Source organism: Pyxicephalus adspersus, chromosome 4 (assembly GCF_032062135.1).
Source record: "Pyxicephalus adspersus chromosome 4, UCB_Pads_2.0, whole genome shotgun sequence".
Classification (NCBI taxonomy): Eukaryota; Metazoa; Chordata; class Amphibia; order Anura; family Pyxicephalidae; genus Pyxicephalus; species Pyxicephalus adspersus.
In genome coordinates this window covers 16,994,947-17,013,771 of record NC_092861.1, presented here as the reverse complement: position 1 = coordinate 17,013,771, position 18,825 = coordinate 16,994,947, and the positions used below count along the sequence as shown (strand labels likewise).

The window sequence follows — 18,825 nt, the reverse complement described above, 5'->3', positions numbered from 1 at the left end:
GAATATCAAATATTCACAACATAAATTATGCCAATAATGGACTTTCCAGGAAATCAAAACTCCAGATTTATACAGATTTATTAATCAAAAATATTGGGTCACATACATGTGAGATGAGTTCCACAAGCACAACAGCAAGCTGTAAAACAATAAAAACACTCCATCTCACTCCAACTTTTTTTTTTCCTTTTTAATTAAGTTTTACTCAAGAAAATATTTCAGATTTTCTTCATTTTTGCCCTCACTGCTGGGTGGAACACCAATGCATTGCCAGCAATATGTAGCATAGCAGTCCAGAAGTGACAGGGTTAAGGCATGAAAAGACAACAAAGCAAATATTGTAACACAAAAATATAATAAAAAGAAGAAACCCTAGTCGTTTTTATGCCCCCCTCCCTCCATCCCTAACTACTACTCTTGTAAACTAGAATCAAATAAGAGATTATCAAAAGTAATAGTCATCCTTTCTTATTTAAGGAGTAAGGCAACAAAGCATTGTGTTATATAAAAATAAGGACTTAGTTTAAGGTATGTTATTGTGGGGGATGAGCAGGATGATGAGAAAACTCAGGTTCTCCAATTAAGCAGTATGAAAAAACACATTAGACGAGGTTATGAAGCTTTGCTGGTCTGGATGTATGGAGGTGGTGGGTCCTTCTCCTTCTCTGGCATCTTTATGGCCATCTCATATGTAGGCAGGATGTACTGTAAAAAAAAAAAATATAGTGATTACAAAGATCCCCCCGCCCCGGAGATAAAGCCTGAATACCTGTCAAGTGTGAACTTATAACAGTTCAGTCTACGCTGAGCTGCAATGCACACTGTTGCCCAAACTGCAAAATTTAAACTTAATCATAACAAAGCTTTGTCATCTAGTTAAACAGTGAAAATAGCTGTATACAATAAACACAATACTATGACATGAATAGGGCTACAAGAATACCTTCAAGAACAGGTCCAGGAGAGTGACAGTGCTTACAAGACAAGTTCCTGGTGGGAAGAACAGCTTAGCCAGAAGAGGTAAAGCTGAACTTCCCTATAGGCCAATGATTTACTAAGAAGCTGAAAGAGGTGGAATTGTATCAGATGGATCAAGCAAGGGCTACAATTGCAAAGCTCTCAACATTTCACATTTTAATAATAAAAATCTACACCTTTCATAAAAAAGAGGTTAAAAGTAACCAGTTTTGATACCTGTGGAGGAGTTTCGAATGCAGGATACACTGCAATCTCAGGTAGGTTTCTGTTGTTGATGTACTTGTAACAGTTCCACACAACATTTATTAGATAGGCCTGTAGAAAGGAAGCATACATATGTTTTAGGATTATCAAGAACATAAGCTGTGCCCTGGCCACACTGTATCTAGCTTTCCCAGTGCAATACACAGCAATTATACAGGATACCAGCTTGGTGATGTGGTCTGACTTCACAACTTTCAGATGAACATGGCTTCAAACATTACAGTGTACAGTGCTTGTTTTTCCCTGAAAACTATTACAAAAGGATTTCTCTACTGATATAAATTTGTTGTATGCACACAGCTTTACACTTCTAAAGCAGGGATTGACAAACTGATGACCAAGCCCAAATCTCCACCCCATGGATCCTGTATCCCTTGGTTGATTTAAAAGTTAGATGGCAAATATTATATTTTTTTAAGATGCACTGGTCTTGCAGATTCTAAAATATTTCTACTCTCAAAACAAAGCAGTTTTTACTTCACCTTAAGGATGATTATGAATGCTCCTACAAACAGGACGATGAAGAGCAGACAACTGGAATCCATGGCAAGCAGATCATCTTTATATGGGAATTCAGGCTACAAAAGGAACAACAAGTCAGGAAAAAAACAAATCAAACAAGATGGGAAAACATCTGTTCTTAATATGAATATTATGGTTCAATCTTGAACAATTTGCATCTTAGTAACCATGAAACTTCAGTGTTATTTCAGATAAATTCAAAAGTTTCTGAGGGAAAATACAAAAGTGGATGATGGTGGGTATACAGATCCCGGCTTCCTAGAAGTCTTTTATACCTCAACAGCTATAATTGCCTATGCGGTTTTTCCTACTAGGGAGTTTCGGGTCTTCCTACCTAGCTTTGTGCATTCAGCTCCACTTGCTTCATTCTCTAAAATATAAATTTTTTATGCAGTGATCTCACTGATGGAATCTGCTAAGGAGAGGACAAACAAAACACTCCAGCATCTATTAATCTCTGAAATATCAGCTTTAAAGCGGAAGTTGGGACGTTTCTTCCGTGGGGTGCCGCATTGTCCCAGTATCTGTCTTCGGCTGGGTGTAGGGGGAGCGTCAGGCGTGGCCATCTTCTACAGGCGCAGGATCGGGTGACGTAGTTTGGAGGAAAACTTGCCGATCTCACTGCACATGTGTGAAATCGGCAATTTTTTTCCCTATTTATGAAAGGGCCCCTTCTGCGCATGCCAAAGATGCTCAGGCATGCACAGAAAGAGCAGCCAGGAGCCTCCCGGGATGTGACGTAGGTATCCCGGGAGGCTCTGAGCTCCCATTTATTCTTAAATGCCTAGGCGATTGAGATCTAAGGGTGTGGTGCTGCACTTTTTTTTTTCTACTTTACTTTAAATAAAAGGGTTGTCTAAGTAAAAATTCTGAGTTTAGGTATGCTTTAAGTAAATTGACCTTTGGATGAGGTCCCAAATAAAAAAAAACATTCCAGACACCTAAAACAATATTTGTCACAATACAATTACATTATGGTGTAGGGAGGACTCTATGTGCAGACAAGCAAGTTGTAGATGCAAATTAAAAGGCTATAGATTGTGTCAACAGGGCTGAGCACTGCCAAACAAGGTATGGTGCCCTCTAAATCATCTAAAATTTTCCCATTAATTTTTTTAGCCCTAAAGTGAGTTTTTGCTACACACTGTTGAAGAAATGGCTCCACAAGGCAAAAAACTAAAAAAAAACATGGACCCCAAATCCTAAAGTAGACTCCACAACTTGGATAAACTCAGCTACTAATTTTAAAACATCCTGTTTTCACCTTGAGTCAAGAGTTTTAACCATGCATGTAACATTCACTAGAACAAAATATTCAGTCATGTAGATTTATTTAGTAGAAGCATTTACACAATATGTCACATTTCCAATAAAAGCAGTGGTGCTCTGTGCAGTGCTAAGGCACCAACTTCATTCCTATAAAAATGAGCGCAAATCTCCCCACTAATAAATAACCGTTAATGAACTTGTAAAATGTAATTTTAGCTTTGCTTCATTTGAGTCTTTCCCAGGATTATACAATAATAAATGATATACACAAAATGGGTGTACACAACACCAATGCAGAGAATTCCGTACTTCACAAATACAATACATATTACTAGTAAGAACTTACCAGCTGCTCCAAGTAATCTTTGATGCCAGGCAGGTATGTAAGGGAACTAATTGCAAGCAGACATGTCAAGGCAAAATCAAACAACTGGTAGCAGAAAAAGGGGATCAGCCAGCCACCTCGATGCTGCCAAGAAAAGAATATCCGTTACTGGATGACAGAGAAACAGCTGTATGACACACAGTGCAGAAGTCTATCTAATCACAATAAAAGGAACATACAAGAGAGTCTAAAAAGTGTATAAATAGTGATATTAGTATTCTCTCCAGAACTTTTTTCTAGAAGGGTGGCATGAGTAGCTGGATAGGGACTGACAGAAATTTATACTACAATCAAAAACTAAAAGTAAACCATACAGGGTCCACAGACTTTTAATAAAGAATCACTTCACTTCTCCCATCTCCCATCTCACATGCAAGTCTATAAACAGTCAGTTTACCTTTCCCTCTGCCCTCCCCATCCTCCCCAAACTGCACACCAAATAATGTCCTAATTTGTCCACCTCCCCGCTGCCACATGGAAATACAATTCCAGATCTTAAAAATTTATCAAAATTAGCTTCTCTTAGTGTTCTTTTTGGAAGCCTATGTAAAAGTAGTCTTTTCCCATCAACATATACACATTGTTTTCCTTTAAAGTGGATCTAAAGTAAGTGGACCAGATAAGACATTATTGCAAAGTGATAGGCGATGTCCCTTCTGCAATGATCCTATCGGAAGACAGTCTAATGTCACCATGGCAAGACTGAGCGCAGCAACAAAATACAAGGTAGGTATACTACAGCAGCATCAGGAAAAGTTTAAAAGGCAGACGGGACTCCCATGATCTTCTGAAAAAGCACATAGAAATGGGTAACGCCAAGTATTGTAGACACAGTGGTTGGCCAAGTGCAGAAGATGAAAGACACATCATGCTTACTTCCCTTTGAAATCAGAAGATGTCAAGCAGAATCATCATCTCAGAACTGGCAGAAACTTGTGGGACTCAGGTACACCTATCTCCGGTCCAAAAAAAAGTCTAGCCAGAAGAGGTCTTCATGGAAGAATTGTGGCTCAAAAGCCATTCCTCTGATGTGGAAACAAGGCCAAGTGACTCAACTACAGACAAAGAACTAAGGTGCAGAAAAATGGCAGCAGGGTGCTCTGGACTGTGGAGTAAAAATATGAAATATCTGGCTGTACCAGAAAGCAGTTTGTTCACTGAACAACTAGAGAGCAGTACAATATTGAGTGTCTGCAGGCAACAGTAAATTATTGACGAAGTTCCTTGCACATTTGAGGCTGTATTTCTGCAAATAGTTAGGGATTTCATCAGGAGAAATAGTCCTGAATGCTGAGAAATACAAGCAGATACTTATCCATTATGCAATACCATCAGTGAGGCATCAGATTGTCCCCAAATATACGAGAGGGGAAGCAAAAGAAACAGGACTGTCCTTCGTGTTGTTTGACCATGAGTGGAGGAGGTTTGATGAATGTCATTGGAAAAGAAAAAAAAAAAAAAAAAAAAAAAAAAAAAATCAATGAAGACAGCCATTACACAACTGGTGAGCTGTCAGAAGCTATGGGACATACATGGAGTGCATTTTGACAGAAGACCTGTTCTCGTCGTTCCGGCTGCTTGAAGGGTGTCCAGAACAGGGTTGATCCTTTTTTTGAACCATTCGAAAACTCCCATCTGACTCAGCTTTTTCTTTGAAAGCCATCTGAATCATTTGTAATGATTCCATTGGTGTTTAGCCAAGGAGAAAACAAAATTTCAAACAAATCCTTTGCTCCCTGAAATCTGACATCACAATTTCGTCAGGGTAACGAGAAAAGCATTTAAAAACAATCATCGCCTGAGCAGTGAGATCATTTCACAGAGACGTCCGCAGGGCTACTGACTACCGAGGGATGAGGGAACAGCCAATGTCATTAAGACCTATCTTCAGCATAAGAGTCCTGGAAGGGATGAGATGGCCCACACAAAGCCCTGATCTCAACTTTGAGTGTGCCTGGGATTACATGAAGCAACAGAGGGATTTGGGGCCACAGAAGACCTGCGGAGTTCCTTCAAAATCTGTAGGCAAAAGTACCCAGAATTGATGCCGTTTTGAAGGCAAATAGTTGTCACACTAAATAAAGATATAATTTAAATTTCTCTTCTGTTCATTCACTTTGTGCTGGTAATTGAAAAATGAACAATTTACACTTATATTTGTGGAAGCATTGATAATTTACAACATTTTCTTCAAACCTGCTTAAAACTTTTGCACAGTAATATTTTATTTATAGTCAGTTGGCTAAAGCAAACACCTTACATGCGGAGAGACGAGACTGCGCACTTACCGGCCACCCTCTCTGAGGAATAATAGTTTCCAATAACTTCATATTGAATGTCAACTGCTGGCACTGTGTCAGGATGAGTCACTTTCACTGTCAGGAGAATACCCATCAGCAAATACACCACCTGAGGATAGAAAAGTAAAACATGCAAAGATATTAAACACTAAATAACATACAGAAAGCCCAGGAAGTAAAAAGAACTTTAGACATTTATTTGAAATATAGAATAGGTAAGCGACAAGGATTTTCTATCTACTGTTCTGTTACAAAACTGGAGAGATTTTCCATCACTTGAGACAAAGGACATTCATTTATGAAGATGAGGGGATAAAACCATCTGCTCCCCATCATGCACCACAATTGTTGCTCAATCATTTCCTAAGTCAGGTAGCACTGCGAAGCAAGCAAAGCTGTACAAAGTTATTTTGCTCTATTGTGATTGGAGAAGTAAAAATCACCTGACCCCCAAATATATGTTCTTTTATCAGCGCACAAAAAACTATTTTAAAATGAAACTGATTTTAATTGCGTTTTGCTATTGAAGTGTTTGTGCCTGGTTATCAGCTTTAAAGGAAGCCCCTCATAGAAGGCATTGTTAGTGCAGTAATGGTGACCAACAAGGAACAATCAGATATGATCCGCATTTGCTTCTCAGAGGACAGCTCTTCCCTGGGTCTCCTGCTTGGTTCTGGAGTCTTCAAACCTTTGATTTTTAGGTATAAAAGGTAACTGCATATTTCTTGCGCTGAAGTTCTTCTGTACACTGAACTGTGTGTGCTGCCAGCGATTATAAGAGAATAGAGTCAGTTCTTTAATTATTTATTTATTTTTATTTTTTTTTAAGGTTCCACTTAGAAACACTGAAGCCCAAAGGATCATTTAACGATGCCTGCCAGCAAGGGTTGCCAACAATATGAGATCATAACACACAGGCATACCAACAGGCCATGTTCTCTCAAAGATTTAAAAAAGTATACATAACACAAGATTTATGCTGGAAAACATCAAACTTTTATCAGCAATAAACCCAAAGCAAATAAAACACAAGCTGCCATCTGAACATGATAGGAGTCAAACATCAGCACAACCATTATAAAACGTTTTTTCCATTGCACAGAATGACGTATAAACCAAAATACCTTAACAAGTGTGAATTACTGTGGGAGTTCTACAAATAATAAAAACAGAACTTGCAACAAAAAACATTCTAACAGTATGATCTATGTGGTTTTTCTACATAAAATGTGGAGGGTTGTTAAATTCTGATGTAAATAGCCTGGGTCACCCATCTAAAGCAGGGAGGAAGTCAAACTGATAAGAAAAAAAAAACAGACACAAGATGTATGTCAGCAATTCCTTTCCTCATCAGCTGAGTTTGCACAATGAGAGCCAACAATGTTCTATTTATATTCATCGTTTCATGCAGTGAAGCTGCATACAGACTATACATTTTTGTTGCTGGAAATGGTCTTTCTTGATTGCTTCCAGTGACCGTCAAACATATGGTGTGCTGTACAGTTCTATGGAGTGGGGAGGATGAGCAGGAGGCACCCCGCTGCATCCTCCCCCATAGGATATAAAGATAGATATGTCCGTGGAACAATAAAGAGGACCATTCATAGGGACAATCATGATCATTGTGGAAGGTCAGCTATCCTTGTATGTACATATAATAATGGTGAAGCCGGGTGGGGGGTATAAAGTTAGGAGATCATGTGACAAGGATGGCTGCATCCCCATTGTGGAACCAGCGGCAATGCACCAACAGCAACCTGTCCTAAAAGTTGGTCCTGTGCAAGAGGTTTCCTTCCTGCTTAAACAAAACTTCTATATACCCGAATTCAACTTGGCAACTTGGAAGCTAATAAGGTGTGCTGCATACAAATAAGAAGAGATACCTGAAATGTTTACATGCAGATATAGAGAGCAAAGAGGTGACCGGATGTAAACACAGTAAGGTTCTGTCTTATGGAGAGGGAAGGATGAGTGAGTGGCACTCCACTGTGCTCTCCTCCATAGGAAAACACAGATATCAATCTGCAAGGCCGGATTAATGAATGAGGTCAAGGGAACTCTGTACACAATCTAAATTTTTGCTTGACACAATTATGATTGTTAATCTTCATCTAGCATGTGGACGAAGCTAAAGAAGAAGTGGAGACCACTGCTTTTCTTAATCATAAGTGTTGTAAGTCTCCTTACTGTGCAAATCTGGACAGACAGAAAGCAGGTAAAACAGCTCCCGTACATGAGTAATCTGTAGTGGTCAGGCTGGAGTTCAGCTTAAAATTCCACAGAAATTTACCTCCCACCCCGAGTATTAGCTGCACAGTTATACAAAAGGGGGGAAAAAAACTTTGGACTACATAAAATTCAGCTGAAAAGCTGCGCTATAGAGTAAACTCAGCAATATAATCTGGGTTCATAAGAGAACTGATTATAAAACTTCCATCATGATTGGGCAAAGGAAACAGACGAACGTTTCAGCAGATCACATGAAGAATAATTCAGGTCAGATAAATGATTTAGAGATTGAACAGTTCCAGTTAGTACATGAAGAGTATTCATATTGTACTGGTCTATTCTGTATATAAGTAGAAGTAAAAAAAAAAAATGTAAACCCTGGCCTAACTTGGGCCATGCAAACCATATGGAGTTGCCTCCTATTACTTGCAGGAGGATATAGATTATTCACCTTGCAGCTGAACTTCAAACATTTAAAAAGTACTATGTCAAGAAAATATGTAATATCAAAACAAATGTGTTTTTAAAAGCAACTTGTGTTATCAGATAATCAACAGTATTCAGACTAAAGCCAAAGGATTGAAGCTGGACCTTTCATGATCATTTCCAAGGACAGTTGAATCAGTGCTGTACACACACTGCCTTTTCTTTTTATAAGAAGAGAGGGAGGATGATATAATATAATATAGCAATTATATGACTTAAGAGATGGAGGGGCAACACTAAACACTAACGGAAGTCTCTACTAAATGCACATAGAATAACTTGGCAGAACAGAAGGGATGACTAATTGCAATTGCTGGCATGGTGGTAAGTTTATCAATTTGTGATGTTTCTGCATGTTGGAAATGTTTTCACTTTCCCTTCATATGCTAGCCAACTTTAATGATAAAACTGCAATTCACACAAAGACACAAAGAGGTTACTCCCTGCTTGTGCTTCGCGGGGCAAGCTTTGTCCTTGTAGATGTTTTTTATCTGGAGTGGGGAAACCGGCCAAATCAGTTTCTTTACACAGAGCTGCCGCTATCACTTACACTAAAAGGTCATGGCAGCCAGGAGGTAGGAGAAGAAGATCTAAATAAAAGAACTCAGAACGGATAAAAAAAAAAAAAAAATTGTATTTTTAAATGTTCCGTAGCTGCAATCACTAATAAACAACCAATTACAATGTAAGTCGGCTTTCCTTGCAGCAGGGACCAGCAGTGGCTATGATCTCCAGAACCTGAACATTGCATTGTATCTGTGCCTACACAGCCCCCACTGAATCAAACTATCGTGGGTAAATTTGTGTGATGTGCTGTGCTAGGCAGATGCAACGTGCGCAGCAATCATTAAAGTTTAGTCTTTTGTAATGCACACATTACCGGCAGGTAGTAAAGTTTAGTGAGTCCACATCTATTTTAAAAACTTATTACAGGTGTATGTGATTGCCAGAAGTAGAAGAAAGGCTCTACACTTCCACCCAGCCCCCCCCACAATTTTTTTTCTCCCAATTCTCCCAATCTTCCTGACGTTCTATTGGCTCATTCAGCCATATTTAATGCTATAACTTTACCAGGAGTTTGTAAAGCAGGATGCAGAGTTTAAGCAGGACATACGTTTCTAGCAACAATGAAATACAAATGTTATCGGTGTCGAAGATTTCAACAGTGAATTTACAGTAAATTATGTATTTCCTTGTTATCTGGTCTAATAATACCAATGGATGGAGATTGTTGCAATTTCTTTATTGCTCATGACACAGTTCTTTAATAATCCCTACTCAGCAACTGTAAAAACATGTTTGAGAAATCAAACCTTGGAACATCCATTTCATTCTGTGTGTAACAATATAATTCCTCCTTTGACGATAAAAAAAGGGAAAAATAGTGAGCACTCGAGTCTTTCAAGCCCCAAGTTCAAATCTCAGCCAGGATGCTATCTGTAAGGAGTTTGCAGGTTGTCCCCGTGTTTGCGTGGGTTTTCTCAGATTTTTCTCCCACATTCCAGAAACATGCAGTTAGAATATTGGCTTCCACCCAAAAAATGACCTTAGACTGTGTTAAAGTCATATGACTATGGTAGGGATATTAGATTGTGAACCCCTTTGAGAGACAGCTAGTGATATGACTATTGACTTGTACAGCGCTGCGTAATATGTTGGCACTATGTAAATACTGTGTAATAATAATAATAATAATAATGATGATGAAAGGAGTTCAGTTTCATTGCTGATAGCTATAGCTGTGACATGATACAGAGAGCCAATATGCATAGGTACTGCGCTTGCTTGGCTTCACAGATCTATGCATCAGAAGCAAGTCTGTCAGGAAACACAGGTATGTTCACGTACCTTAAGATGCCAATTAATAGGCTAATATAAGTTCACTTTAATGCCTGCTATTATATATCCAGCTGCTGATGTCAAACATTCCCACAACCCAGAATGACGGAGTCAATAGGCAGTTCTGTATAAGTCACCTTTGCACCGTCACGCTTGGCATTCTTTAGGCTAGGCCCTGTTACCCCAACCAGGATCTTCATGTAAAGACAACTCTTTATAGAAGAACAAAAAACACACTGCATTTGTTCTATCACATTACAAGCTAGACTCTGAAAACAGCAATGACATACTGATGGTGCTTTAGTTTGAGAACTGGTTCCACTAGCTTTGGGTGCAGTGAATGTCTTATTTTACAGCATTAGTTTGCCGAGTTCACTTGGAACGGAGAGTAGTAACCAGTGATGTACCACAAGGATCTGTGTTATTTATTCTGCTTGGAGGGGATAGAACTGAAGGTTTGGTGGGCAAGTTATGTTGTTTTAATGACGATGGAAAGCACCAAGCTGAGGTGTTTAGAATATGTTTTTGGCATTGATTAAAATATTTAGATTCTATTTAGGTTTCTAAAGATGATGAGAAAAAATGTTATGTAATACTGGTGTAACAGAAAATGTCTCTATCTCAGAATCAGGACGATGGGTGTACAGACAGCACATTATGCCTTCTTCTACAATCACACATACACAAAAAGAATTCTACACATTTAGCAAAAAACTCTTCAGGAATCTCACAAATCCAGTTACAAGCTGGCAAATGTTTTTACAAAAGCACACATGACATATGTAAATATTTTAGGTATCTGAACTAGACTGAGTTTTCTATATGAAGAACTTGTTCACACTGAAGGTTGTGAAGCCGAAGGGCCACCATTGTTGCCTCAGGTCCAGGCAACAGGTTGAATAGACCAACTACCAGATACTGCATGCGGCATCTAAAAATGCAGCTACCGGCAAACACCTGTCAGCTCTGAATTGCTTCAATAATAAATGGCAGATTGGTGACTGGCTGGGCCAACAAACCTGCAATCATCTGCAAAACCTATCTATGTTAATAAGGTTTTGGTTTGATTGTTTTGTTTTAGCCCTTTAAGCCAACGGGCTGTGAATATATCTGTGTGGGTATGGAGAACCCCATACAGACAATTATCACAAGCAACACTTTAATCAAGTCATCTTAGAGCCTGCTTACAGGCAAAGTTTAAATATCAGTTGTGTAGAATAATGCAAACCCAACACCTTGACAAGCTGCCCATCCATTGTTTACATTTTTATGCCAACGTTCTGCTTTAATTCTTCCTAGATTGTGAGCTCAGGTAGGGTCCTCTCGTCCTCCTGTGTCATCATTTGTATTCGTCTTCAACTCCTATTTATGTACAGCGCTATACAAATACAGTGTATTATTAATGATATGTTCGGTGCAAAAATGTAATATGCATTTAAAAGCCTCTCTGCCAGCACTTTATTATTTTGTAACTTTTTCACACTTGCTGTGGAACAGAAGAAACAGCACAACAATGCAATTAGTAAAAGTACGTGTAACCCCAAGTGTGTTTAAAACACCTGCTAAATGCAATTCACATGTTGTGAAGCCAATATGACTGGGATGTTATATTGCTTATTACTGGCTTGTTTTGTATTGGTAAGAAATTCCTAAAGCAATGCAGAAACATTCTTTTTATTTCCTATCATATACGTACGTCATGTAGGACATTACTCCCTCCCTTCCTGTTTATAAGAAGCAAATGGACTATGAATTTCACATGGGTGCAGCTTAGAAGTTGGTTGTTCCCAGTGAAGAGGATGGTTATTTTGACAGAAAAACGTACAATGCAGCACTTGTGCAACAATGCCATATAAGACATATAGGTGTGAAGGATTCCATCAACATTTGGGCATCATGGCTAAAATTTAAAAAAAAAAGAAAAAATTTTTAAAGGAAAAGGCAGCAACCGGCATGAACAAAACTGCTGCAGAATCTGTGACTACGGTTACCATTGATACAAGTTATATGTTAAAGTTGAAAAATGAGACTTCATGCAGAGGCACCATTTGGCAGTTTCAGAAGATGATACAATACTGAGGTACCACCATTTGGTTAAGTGATCCTATACCATGCAATCAGAGCTACAGTTTCTGCAAACAAAAATAAAAGGGCCTGTGTGACCGGGTTGTGAATTGACCTACAGCTGATCTCCTTCTGACCTGATTTTGACCCGCTTCAAGTGGGTTTTGCATTCCCATAAACCTTATTTCTGAATGGAAAGCTTGTCTGATGTGAACAAAAGCCAGTGGACACAGGCCCAATTCCTACTATACCTTTACAGATAATATGCAGGGGTTTTGTAATAATTTTTATTTATGAAATTCATAAAGTCAAATTTATATTGTCTAACACATAGCTTTGAAAATGTTGGCATGCATTAAATATTTGTAAAACAAATATATTATTGGCAAAGGGTCAGGTTCCTTTAAATGTTGCCTCCTACATTTATTTAACTTACAGAAGCAAGGGGAGGAAACCCTCTGTATGTAATATTAGTGGAAGCTTAAACATGGCAGAGGATCCCTTCCACCTTCACAGAATGGCACTGGTGCCCTACTAATTTCCAATCAGCATTACTGTGACCTGGGAGTAAAGGGTTCCCCCACATCCAGAAGCACAAAAGGTATTTCAGTTTGCTTCCAGAATCAAATGCAGGCACAGAAGCAAAGGAAAGCAGAACATTTGAATAAAGGAGTTCAGGTCTAAAGGTGAATTGGTTTCCTTGCTTTACATTAGCAAAGCACCACAGATTCACATAAAAGTGATTTCACCTTATAAAAAAGTCTGGGGCTGTCATTGCTGGTCCTCTTATGAGAATACTAGTTGCCTACCTGTGTCTGACATCCATAGCTTTACATTCTGGACTTGGAACAAGTATACTCAGAATTCATGTAACTCAACAATTGTTCTAACTTAGAGACTCAAAATCAGTGAACTGCAAGCATCAGTATGATTCCCAGGGAGCAATAATTCTAAAAGGCCAGCAACAGTAGCCCCAAAATTTTCACTTTCAAACCACCGCCACCCCATGCAACAAAGAATATAGATTTAGGAATCTTGAAAGTGTCTAGAATACTATATAATACTAAGGCTATGTACACACGTCAGATGATTCTTGTCCGATAATCACCTCAGGACTGGTATCGGACAAGAATCTGGTGTGTGTACAGCGCTCGTCCGATGTCATTCACCGATGCGTCCTGGTGGATCCACAAACGATCTTAATGGAAGTGAAGGGGGATAGAGCACAGCGGGATGCAGCTCCGTCATTCTCCTCCTCTCCATAGAGCAGAACGGTGCTGTACGTAAAGTGCTCATTCAGTACTTTGTCATTGGAAAGGATCATGAAAGATCCTTTCCAATGACAATTATTAAACGAGTGTACATAACCCAAGTGTCGGAGGATGTACAGAGTATGTCTGTCCCCTAGGTCCTCATTATTATATACGGTCTCTTCCACTGAGAAAAATAACTAAAAAAATTATTTTATGCAAAGTATTTTAGGAAATCAGAATGAATTCTATTACCAAAGAATTTGGAATTGTTTTTCTAAAATGTTTCCTTAGAATTGTGAAGCTTCTAAAAATGGAATACGAAACTGCTCTGCAAGCAATTCCAAACCATGACTCAGTGATTTGTATTCTGATATACTCGCCCCCTCTAGCCCAGCCGCTCTCCGCAGGAGACTTCAATCCACCAAATGTTGCAGTCTAAATTTCCAATCTAGGCTTTATTATTTATTAGGAAAAATATGGTCTGTGGAAGACAACCAATATAGAAAGGGGATGTGGTTGTAGAACTGTAAAAGCCCTGGGAACTAAAACGGAAGAAAAACAAAGACTTGTTATTGTCTGTAACGTCAGATAGGGATAGGGGTCTGTAACACAGCTGCATGCCTGTCTGCCAGCACATTGGTGACCATTGGTCTGATGTCTTTCCTCAAATGTCTCTGCAGCACTTCAAGCCATCTGCATCCAGCTTAGATGACATGCTGCTGGTGTCAGACGTCCGTTTATTGTGTAAGCATTACACATTATGAAAAAGTGCCAGCATTACATAAATTCTCTTCTGAAGAAAATGGTAAAAACGGAAAGACAGAGATAAAGTACTTTATGTGCCTACAGCAATGATAGCTAACTTTTCAAGACAAATATCCCAATTGTGAGTCCCAATGCACGTCGTAACAACAAATATATCAGGAAAATGAATTGTTGTTTACTGAAAACTCCCCACTTGCTATGTGCAAAGTCCAACTAAAACCCCTATTATTTTACTGCTTGTTAAGCTTCGGTTTTTAAACTATACAGTGCCAGTGTCCTTCATCCAACCAGAATGACGGTAATGGGATAAAGAGAAGATGCGGTCATTCATTCATGCCGGACACTCACATTGGCTTTGGTGGGAGAAAATGGACAGAAACATCTTTCAGTAGGAGAGTCCCAGCATGGCCAAACCACGGGCTTCTCATAGCCCCTTTATTGCTCCAGATTCACTTCAGTCACCTATGTGTGAATTCCAGAATCAGAAGCATGAGTACCTGTCACTGTATTTAACATTTCTGCCTTTAAAATGAATACTCTCACAATGCACACTTTTACTTTTTTTCATCAAGGCTCCACCTTCAGGCCTCCCAAACCGGTTTCACTTTTAAAAAAATAAATAAATGAACTGGTGACTGGGGCAATACAATATCATAAGACAAATGGCAGTACTTCAAGCTTAAAGGCACTTTATACAAAGTAAAACTTTAAAGGGGGACTTTTTAACAAAGAAAAACTTAACCTTTATTTCATACATTAAAATCATAAAAGCATAATATAATGTATGAAATAAAGGTTAAAGCATACCAACTCAGAAACTCAGAAATTTCTCTTTACATAAAAGGGTAGACAACCCTTTTATGTAAAGTAAAAATTCTGTTTGTTTGTTTTTTTTCTTTTAAGTGCAACACCCTTTTAAAAAAAAAAAAAGAAGGCGGAAGGAGCCTTTTCGCGCAAAGAGAAAAATGTGCCGATCACACGCATACCCAGTGAGTTTTTTTTCCATCCTACATCACCTGATCTCGAGCCTTGGTCAGGTGACGTAGGAAGAGGAACCCCGAAGAAGAGAAGATGGCAGCACCTGGCGACGGATGCCAGGATGATGTAGGACCTGGTGGAAGATACCTCCGGATGGATTGGACTGCCCTGCGAATTGAAGGCAAGTCTATTTTTTTTTTTTTGTTTTATGCAGTTTTCAGTTTAGTTCCTCTTTAAGTTTTTCTTTTCTAAAAAGTGTCTAAAAAGTCCCTCTTTAAAGTTTTTTCTTTGTATAATTAGCTGCTATATCAGGATGTGACACATATACCTCAATACATACATTATTAGGGGTATGACCATATTATTATAAAGAATGTATTAAGCACACCTTAAACTGAACTTTTACAAAAAAACATTCTGCTTAAAGTAGAACTAAACCTGTGATACTCACTTGTACCCATCTTGATTGTCCAGGATGCCCCATGCAGGCGTTCATTCCTGGTCTGCACAGGAGAAGCCAGGACTGTTGGGTATCCTGACAAGCAAAGCTTAGCTGCACATGTGCATTGTGGATTATTGCAGGAAGGACAATAGCTGTTCCTTTCTGCAATAATGACCTACCTGATCGTGTTTTTTTTAGTTCCGCTTTAAGGCCAACACAATAAGACACCAAATATTACATTTAACAATCATTAAAAAAAATCTCTTTCATTTCGCCATTGAGGAAACGATGCTGCAGGAAAAGGTGAGTAACATTTTGTGGTTTCTCTTTTCCTCCTAGCTAGTGATTCTATTGCTCATGTGTTTGTCTGCTTTTAGGAGTTACATTTTTGTAAAAATTTAGATCACAGGTTCAGTTTGATTTCTAATGAAAGGATCATGAAAGATCCTTTCCAACGACAAAAATTGGAAGTGTGTACGCAGCTTAACATTGCTGGTCATTGGGAAGAATGTAACCCATACAGATCACCAAAAGATCATTGATGTCACCTAAGCTGACCTGCGAGGGACAAACTGCTCATTGCCCCTAGCAACCTCTGAAGGAACCCTAGGAAAATTTTGGGTATGACCTGCTCTGCCTTCATTTCACCTCAATAGGACATTCAGCATCCAAAACACAACACACACAGGTCAAACACATCCTTTGAACTGTCATGTGTACTGCTCAATTCAATGACATTCTGCTGACTTGCCTTTGATGTTTCCAAAGCCAACAACAGGAAAACACCATCTGACAGCCCTAAAAGACGCCGCGCTGCGTTCTCCCCGCTGTGCTATGCAGGGGACTGCCAATCATCCACCCTGAGCTCATTGTTTATATTTGCTTTCAGCACTGAACTTCAATAGTACAGCGGTATGTTTAGGTATTTTGTTAGAACAGATAGTAGGAAATAAATTCGTTTTTTTACCCACTTTTAAAAATGCTCAATCAGGCCAGTCATTACTGCAGAAAAGGTCAGGTGATGTCCCTTCTGCAATAACCTGTATTACCTGCCTTATGGCTTTGGGTTAAAGGACAAAGTTGAACTGTGCATGCGCAAAACAGGTTTTGGTTGCCAGGGGAACCAGGTAATCCCACTTACCTTGCAAATTTTGTTTTATTATTAAACAGTATTTATATAGCGGCAGCATAATACGCAGCGCTGTACATTAAACAGGGGTTGCAAATGACAGACAGATACAGACAGTGACACAGGAGGAGGAGAGGAGCCTGAAGAGCTTACAATCTAGGAGATGCGCATGACAGGGATGAGTGAACTGAAGTGACGTCCTTCTGACGCAGCCAAAGATTGTCTCCAGGAAGAAGAAAAGAAGATGGCGATGGAATGGGGATAGGCGAGTTGTGCGGCTTTAGGTTTTATGTATTGTTTAGTAGCATTAAATCACTGCCTGTTTTTTTATCTTTGTCTTGTACCATCGGGGGAATTTCTCTTTACTGATCGCAGAGAAAATCCTTGACAGATGTCCCTAATGGACAATTTCCTGTTCCTCCTTGATTACCTTCCTGGTGGTCATCAGTACAAATAGGGAAGGCAACTCCCTCCAATAGGGACAAGGGGAGCAAAACAACTTTCAGAGGATCTAAATTTTACACAACAAAAAAGTTCTGCCTTGGGATACATAAGAAAGAGGACCTGTCACTGAGAGGTTATGTAAGCTGCCATGGCATTCTGATCCTCTGAATCACTGACCCAGAAGGAGAATATAGCTCAAGCGTTGTCACACAACTTGTTATCTGCATGCTTGTCCCATGCATGTGACTGAAACCAAAAGATCGGAGCTACCTGCAGGCAATGAGCATGCTTTACAATGAGATCGGAGCTTACCTGCAGGCAATGGGCATGCTTTACAATGGGCTCAGCTTACACAATCTCTCAATGATTGCTATAAAAGAAACCATAGGAAATAATATAATAAAATATACAAATATAATCAAAGTGCTACGTGTCAGGATTTTTTCTCCAATGAGTCACTGACCTGGCACAAGCAAGCAGCCAGTGAAGTCTGACCTACAGATCTGCATGACTCAACCTAGCCCTGTGACTCAGAAACACATTGGATTACCCTGGCAGCCAGGAAACTGAGATACACAGAACAATGGTAGCCATTGTATATAAATAACCATGCCAACTGCATACATGTCCTCATCTGTCAGCCTCCAGCCTGCTACCTACTGACAGGCTCCATACTACACAAGCTCAGCAATTATAGAATGACAGGTGCCCTTTAAGACTCCTATCACAAACATCCCCTTTAAGACTCGTATCACACACATCTTCTTTAAGACTCGTATCACACACATCCCCTTTAAGACTCTTATCACACACATCCCCTTTAAGACGCCTGTCACAGAGGTGCCCCCCCCCCCCATATTCCGTACACCCGCTGGGACGTAGTGCCCCTGATACGATAACACATCTGCTTACCATATATTTAGTCCCCAGGATGATGGTTCCGGTCCGCACATGGCAGCAGCCGCAGCACCGAGTGCTATAAAGCCGGTCACGGCTCCGTTTCAAATTCATGGCGACACTCCGACAGCTACCTCAATCTTCTTCTGCTTCTCTCAACACTGAGCGCGGTGACGTCAGACGCAGCACACAGCTGAGAGGGGCGAGGCTAGGCAATGATAACATCCCTCACGTAGGAGAGTCTGGGTAGTCATGGCAACATGGAAAGTCATGTACAGTGACACACATTATTATTATTATTATTATTATTATTAATAATAATAATAATAATAATAATAATAATAATAAACATGATATACTCCAACATATTATGCTGTGCTTTACATTAAATAATGGTTGCAAATGACAAACAGATACAAACAGTGACACATGATCTAGGTTGCCATATGTCAGGGTTGTCACCTGACTGTCACATTTCAGACTTTAAAGACATAAATGAATGCTAGGGACAAGAATTTCCACATATATATGAATTGAGAATTGTATTATTTAAAGCCCAGATATACACTATAACCTGCATG

The 18,825-nt window shown here is 39.3% G+C and overlaps 1 protein-coding gene across 1 annotated transcript; it reads right to left on the bottom strand.

The window, feature by feature from the left end:
• Positions 1 to 60: 60 nt before the first annotated feature.
• Positions 61 to 18,379, bottom strand: LAPTM4A (lysosomal protein transmembrane 4 alpha). The gene is given in 6 exon segments (XM_072407498.1): positions 61 to 705; positions 1,195 to 1,293; positions 1,725 to 1,820; positions 3,380 to 3,573; positions 5,707 to 5,827; positions 18,260 to 18,379. Coding segments are annotated over 6 exon segments (702 nt in total). The 5' UTR covers positions 18,359 to 18,379; the 3' UTR covers positions 61 to 612.
• Between the last annotated feature and the right edge of the window lie 446 nt (positions 18,380 to 18,825).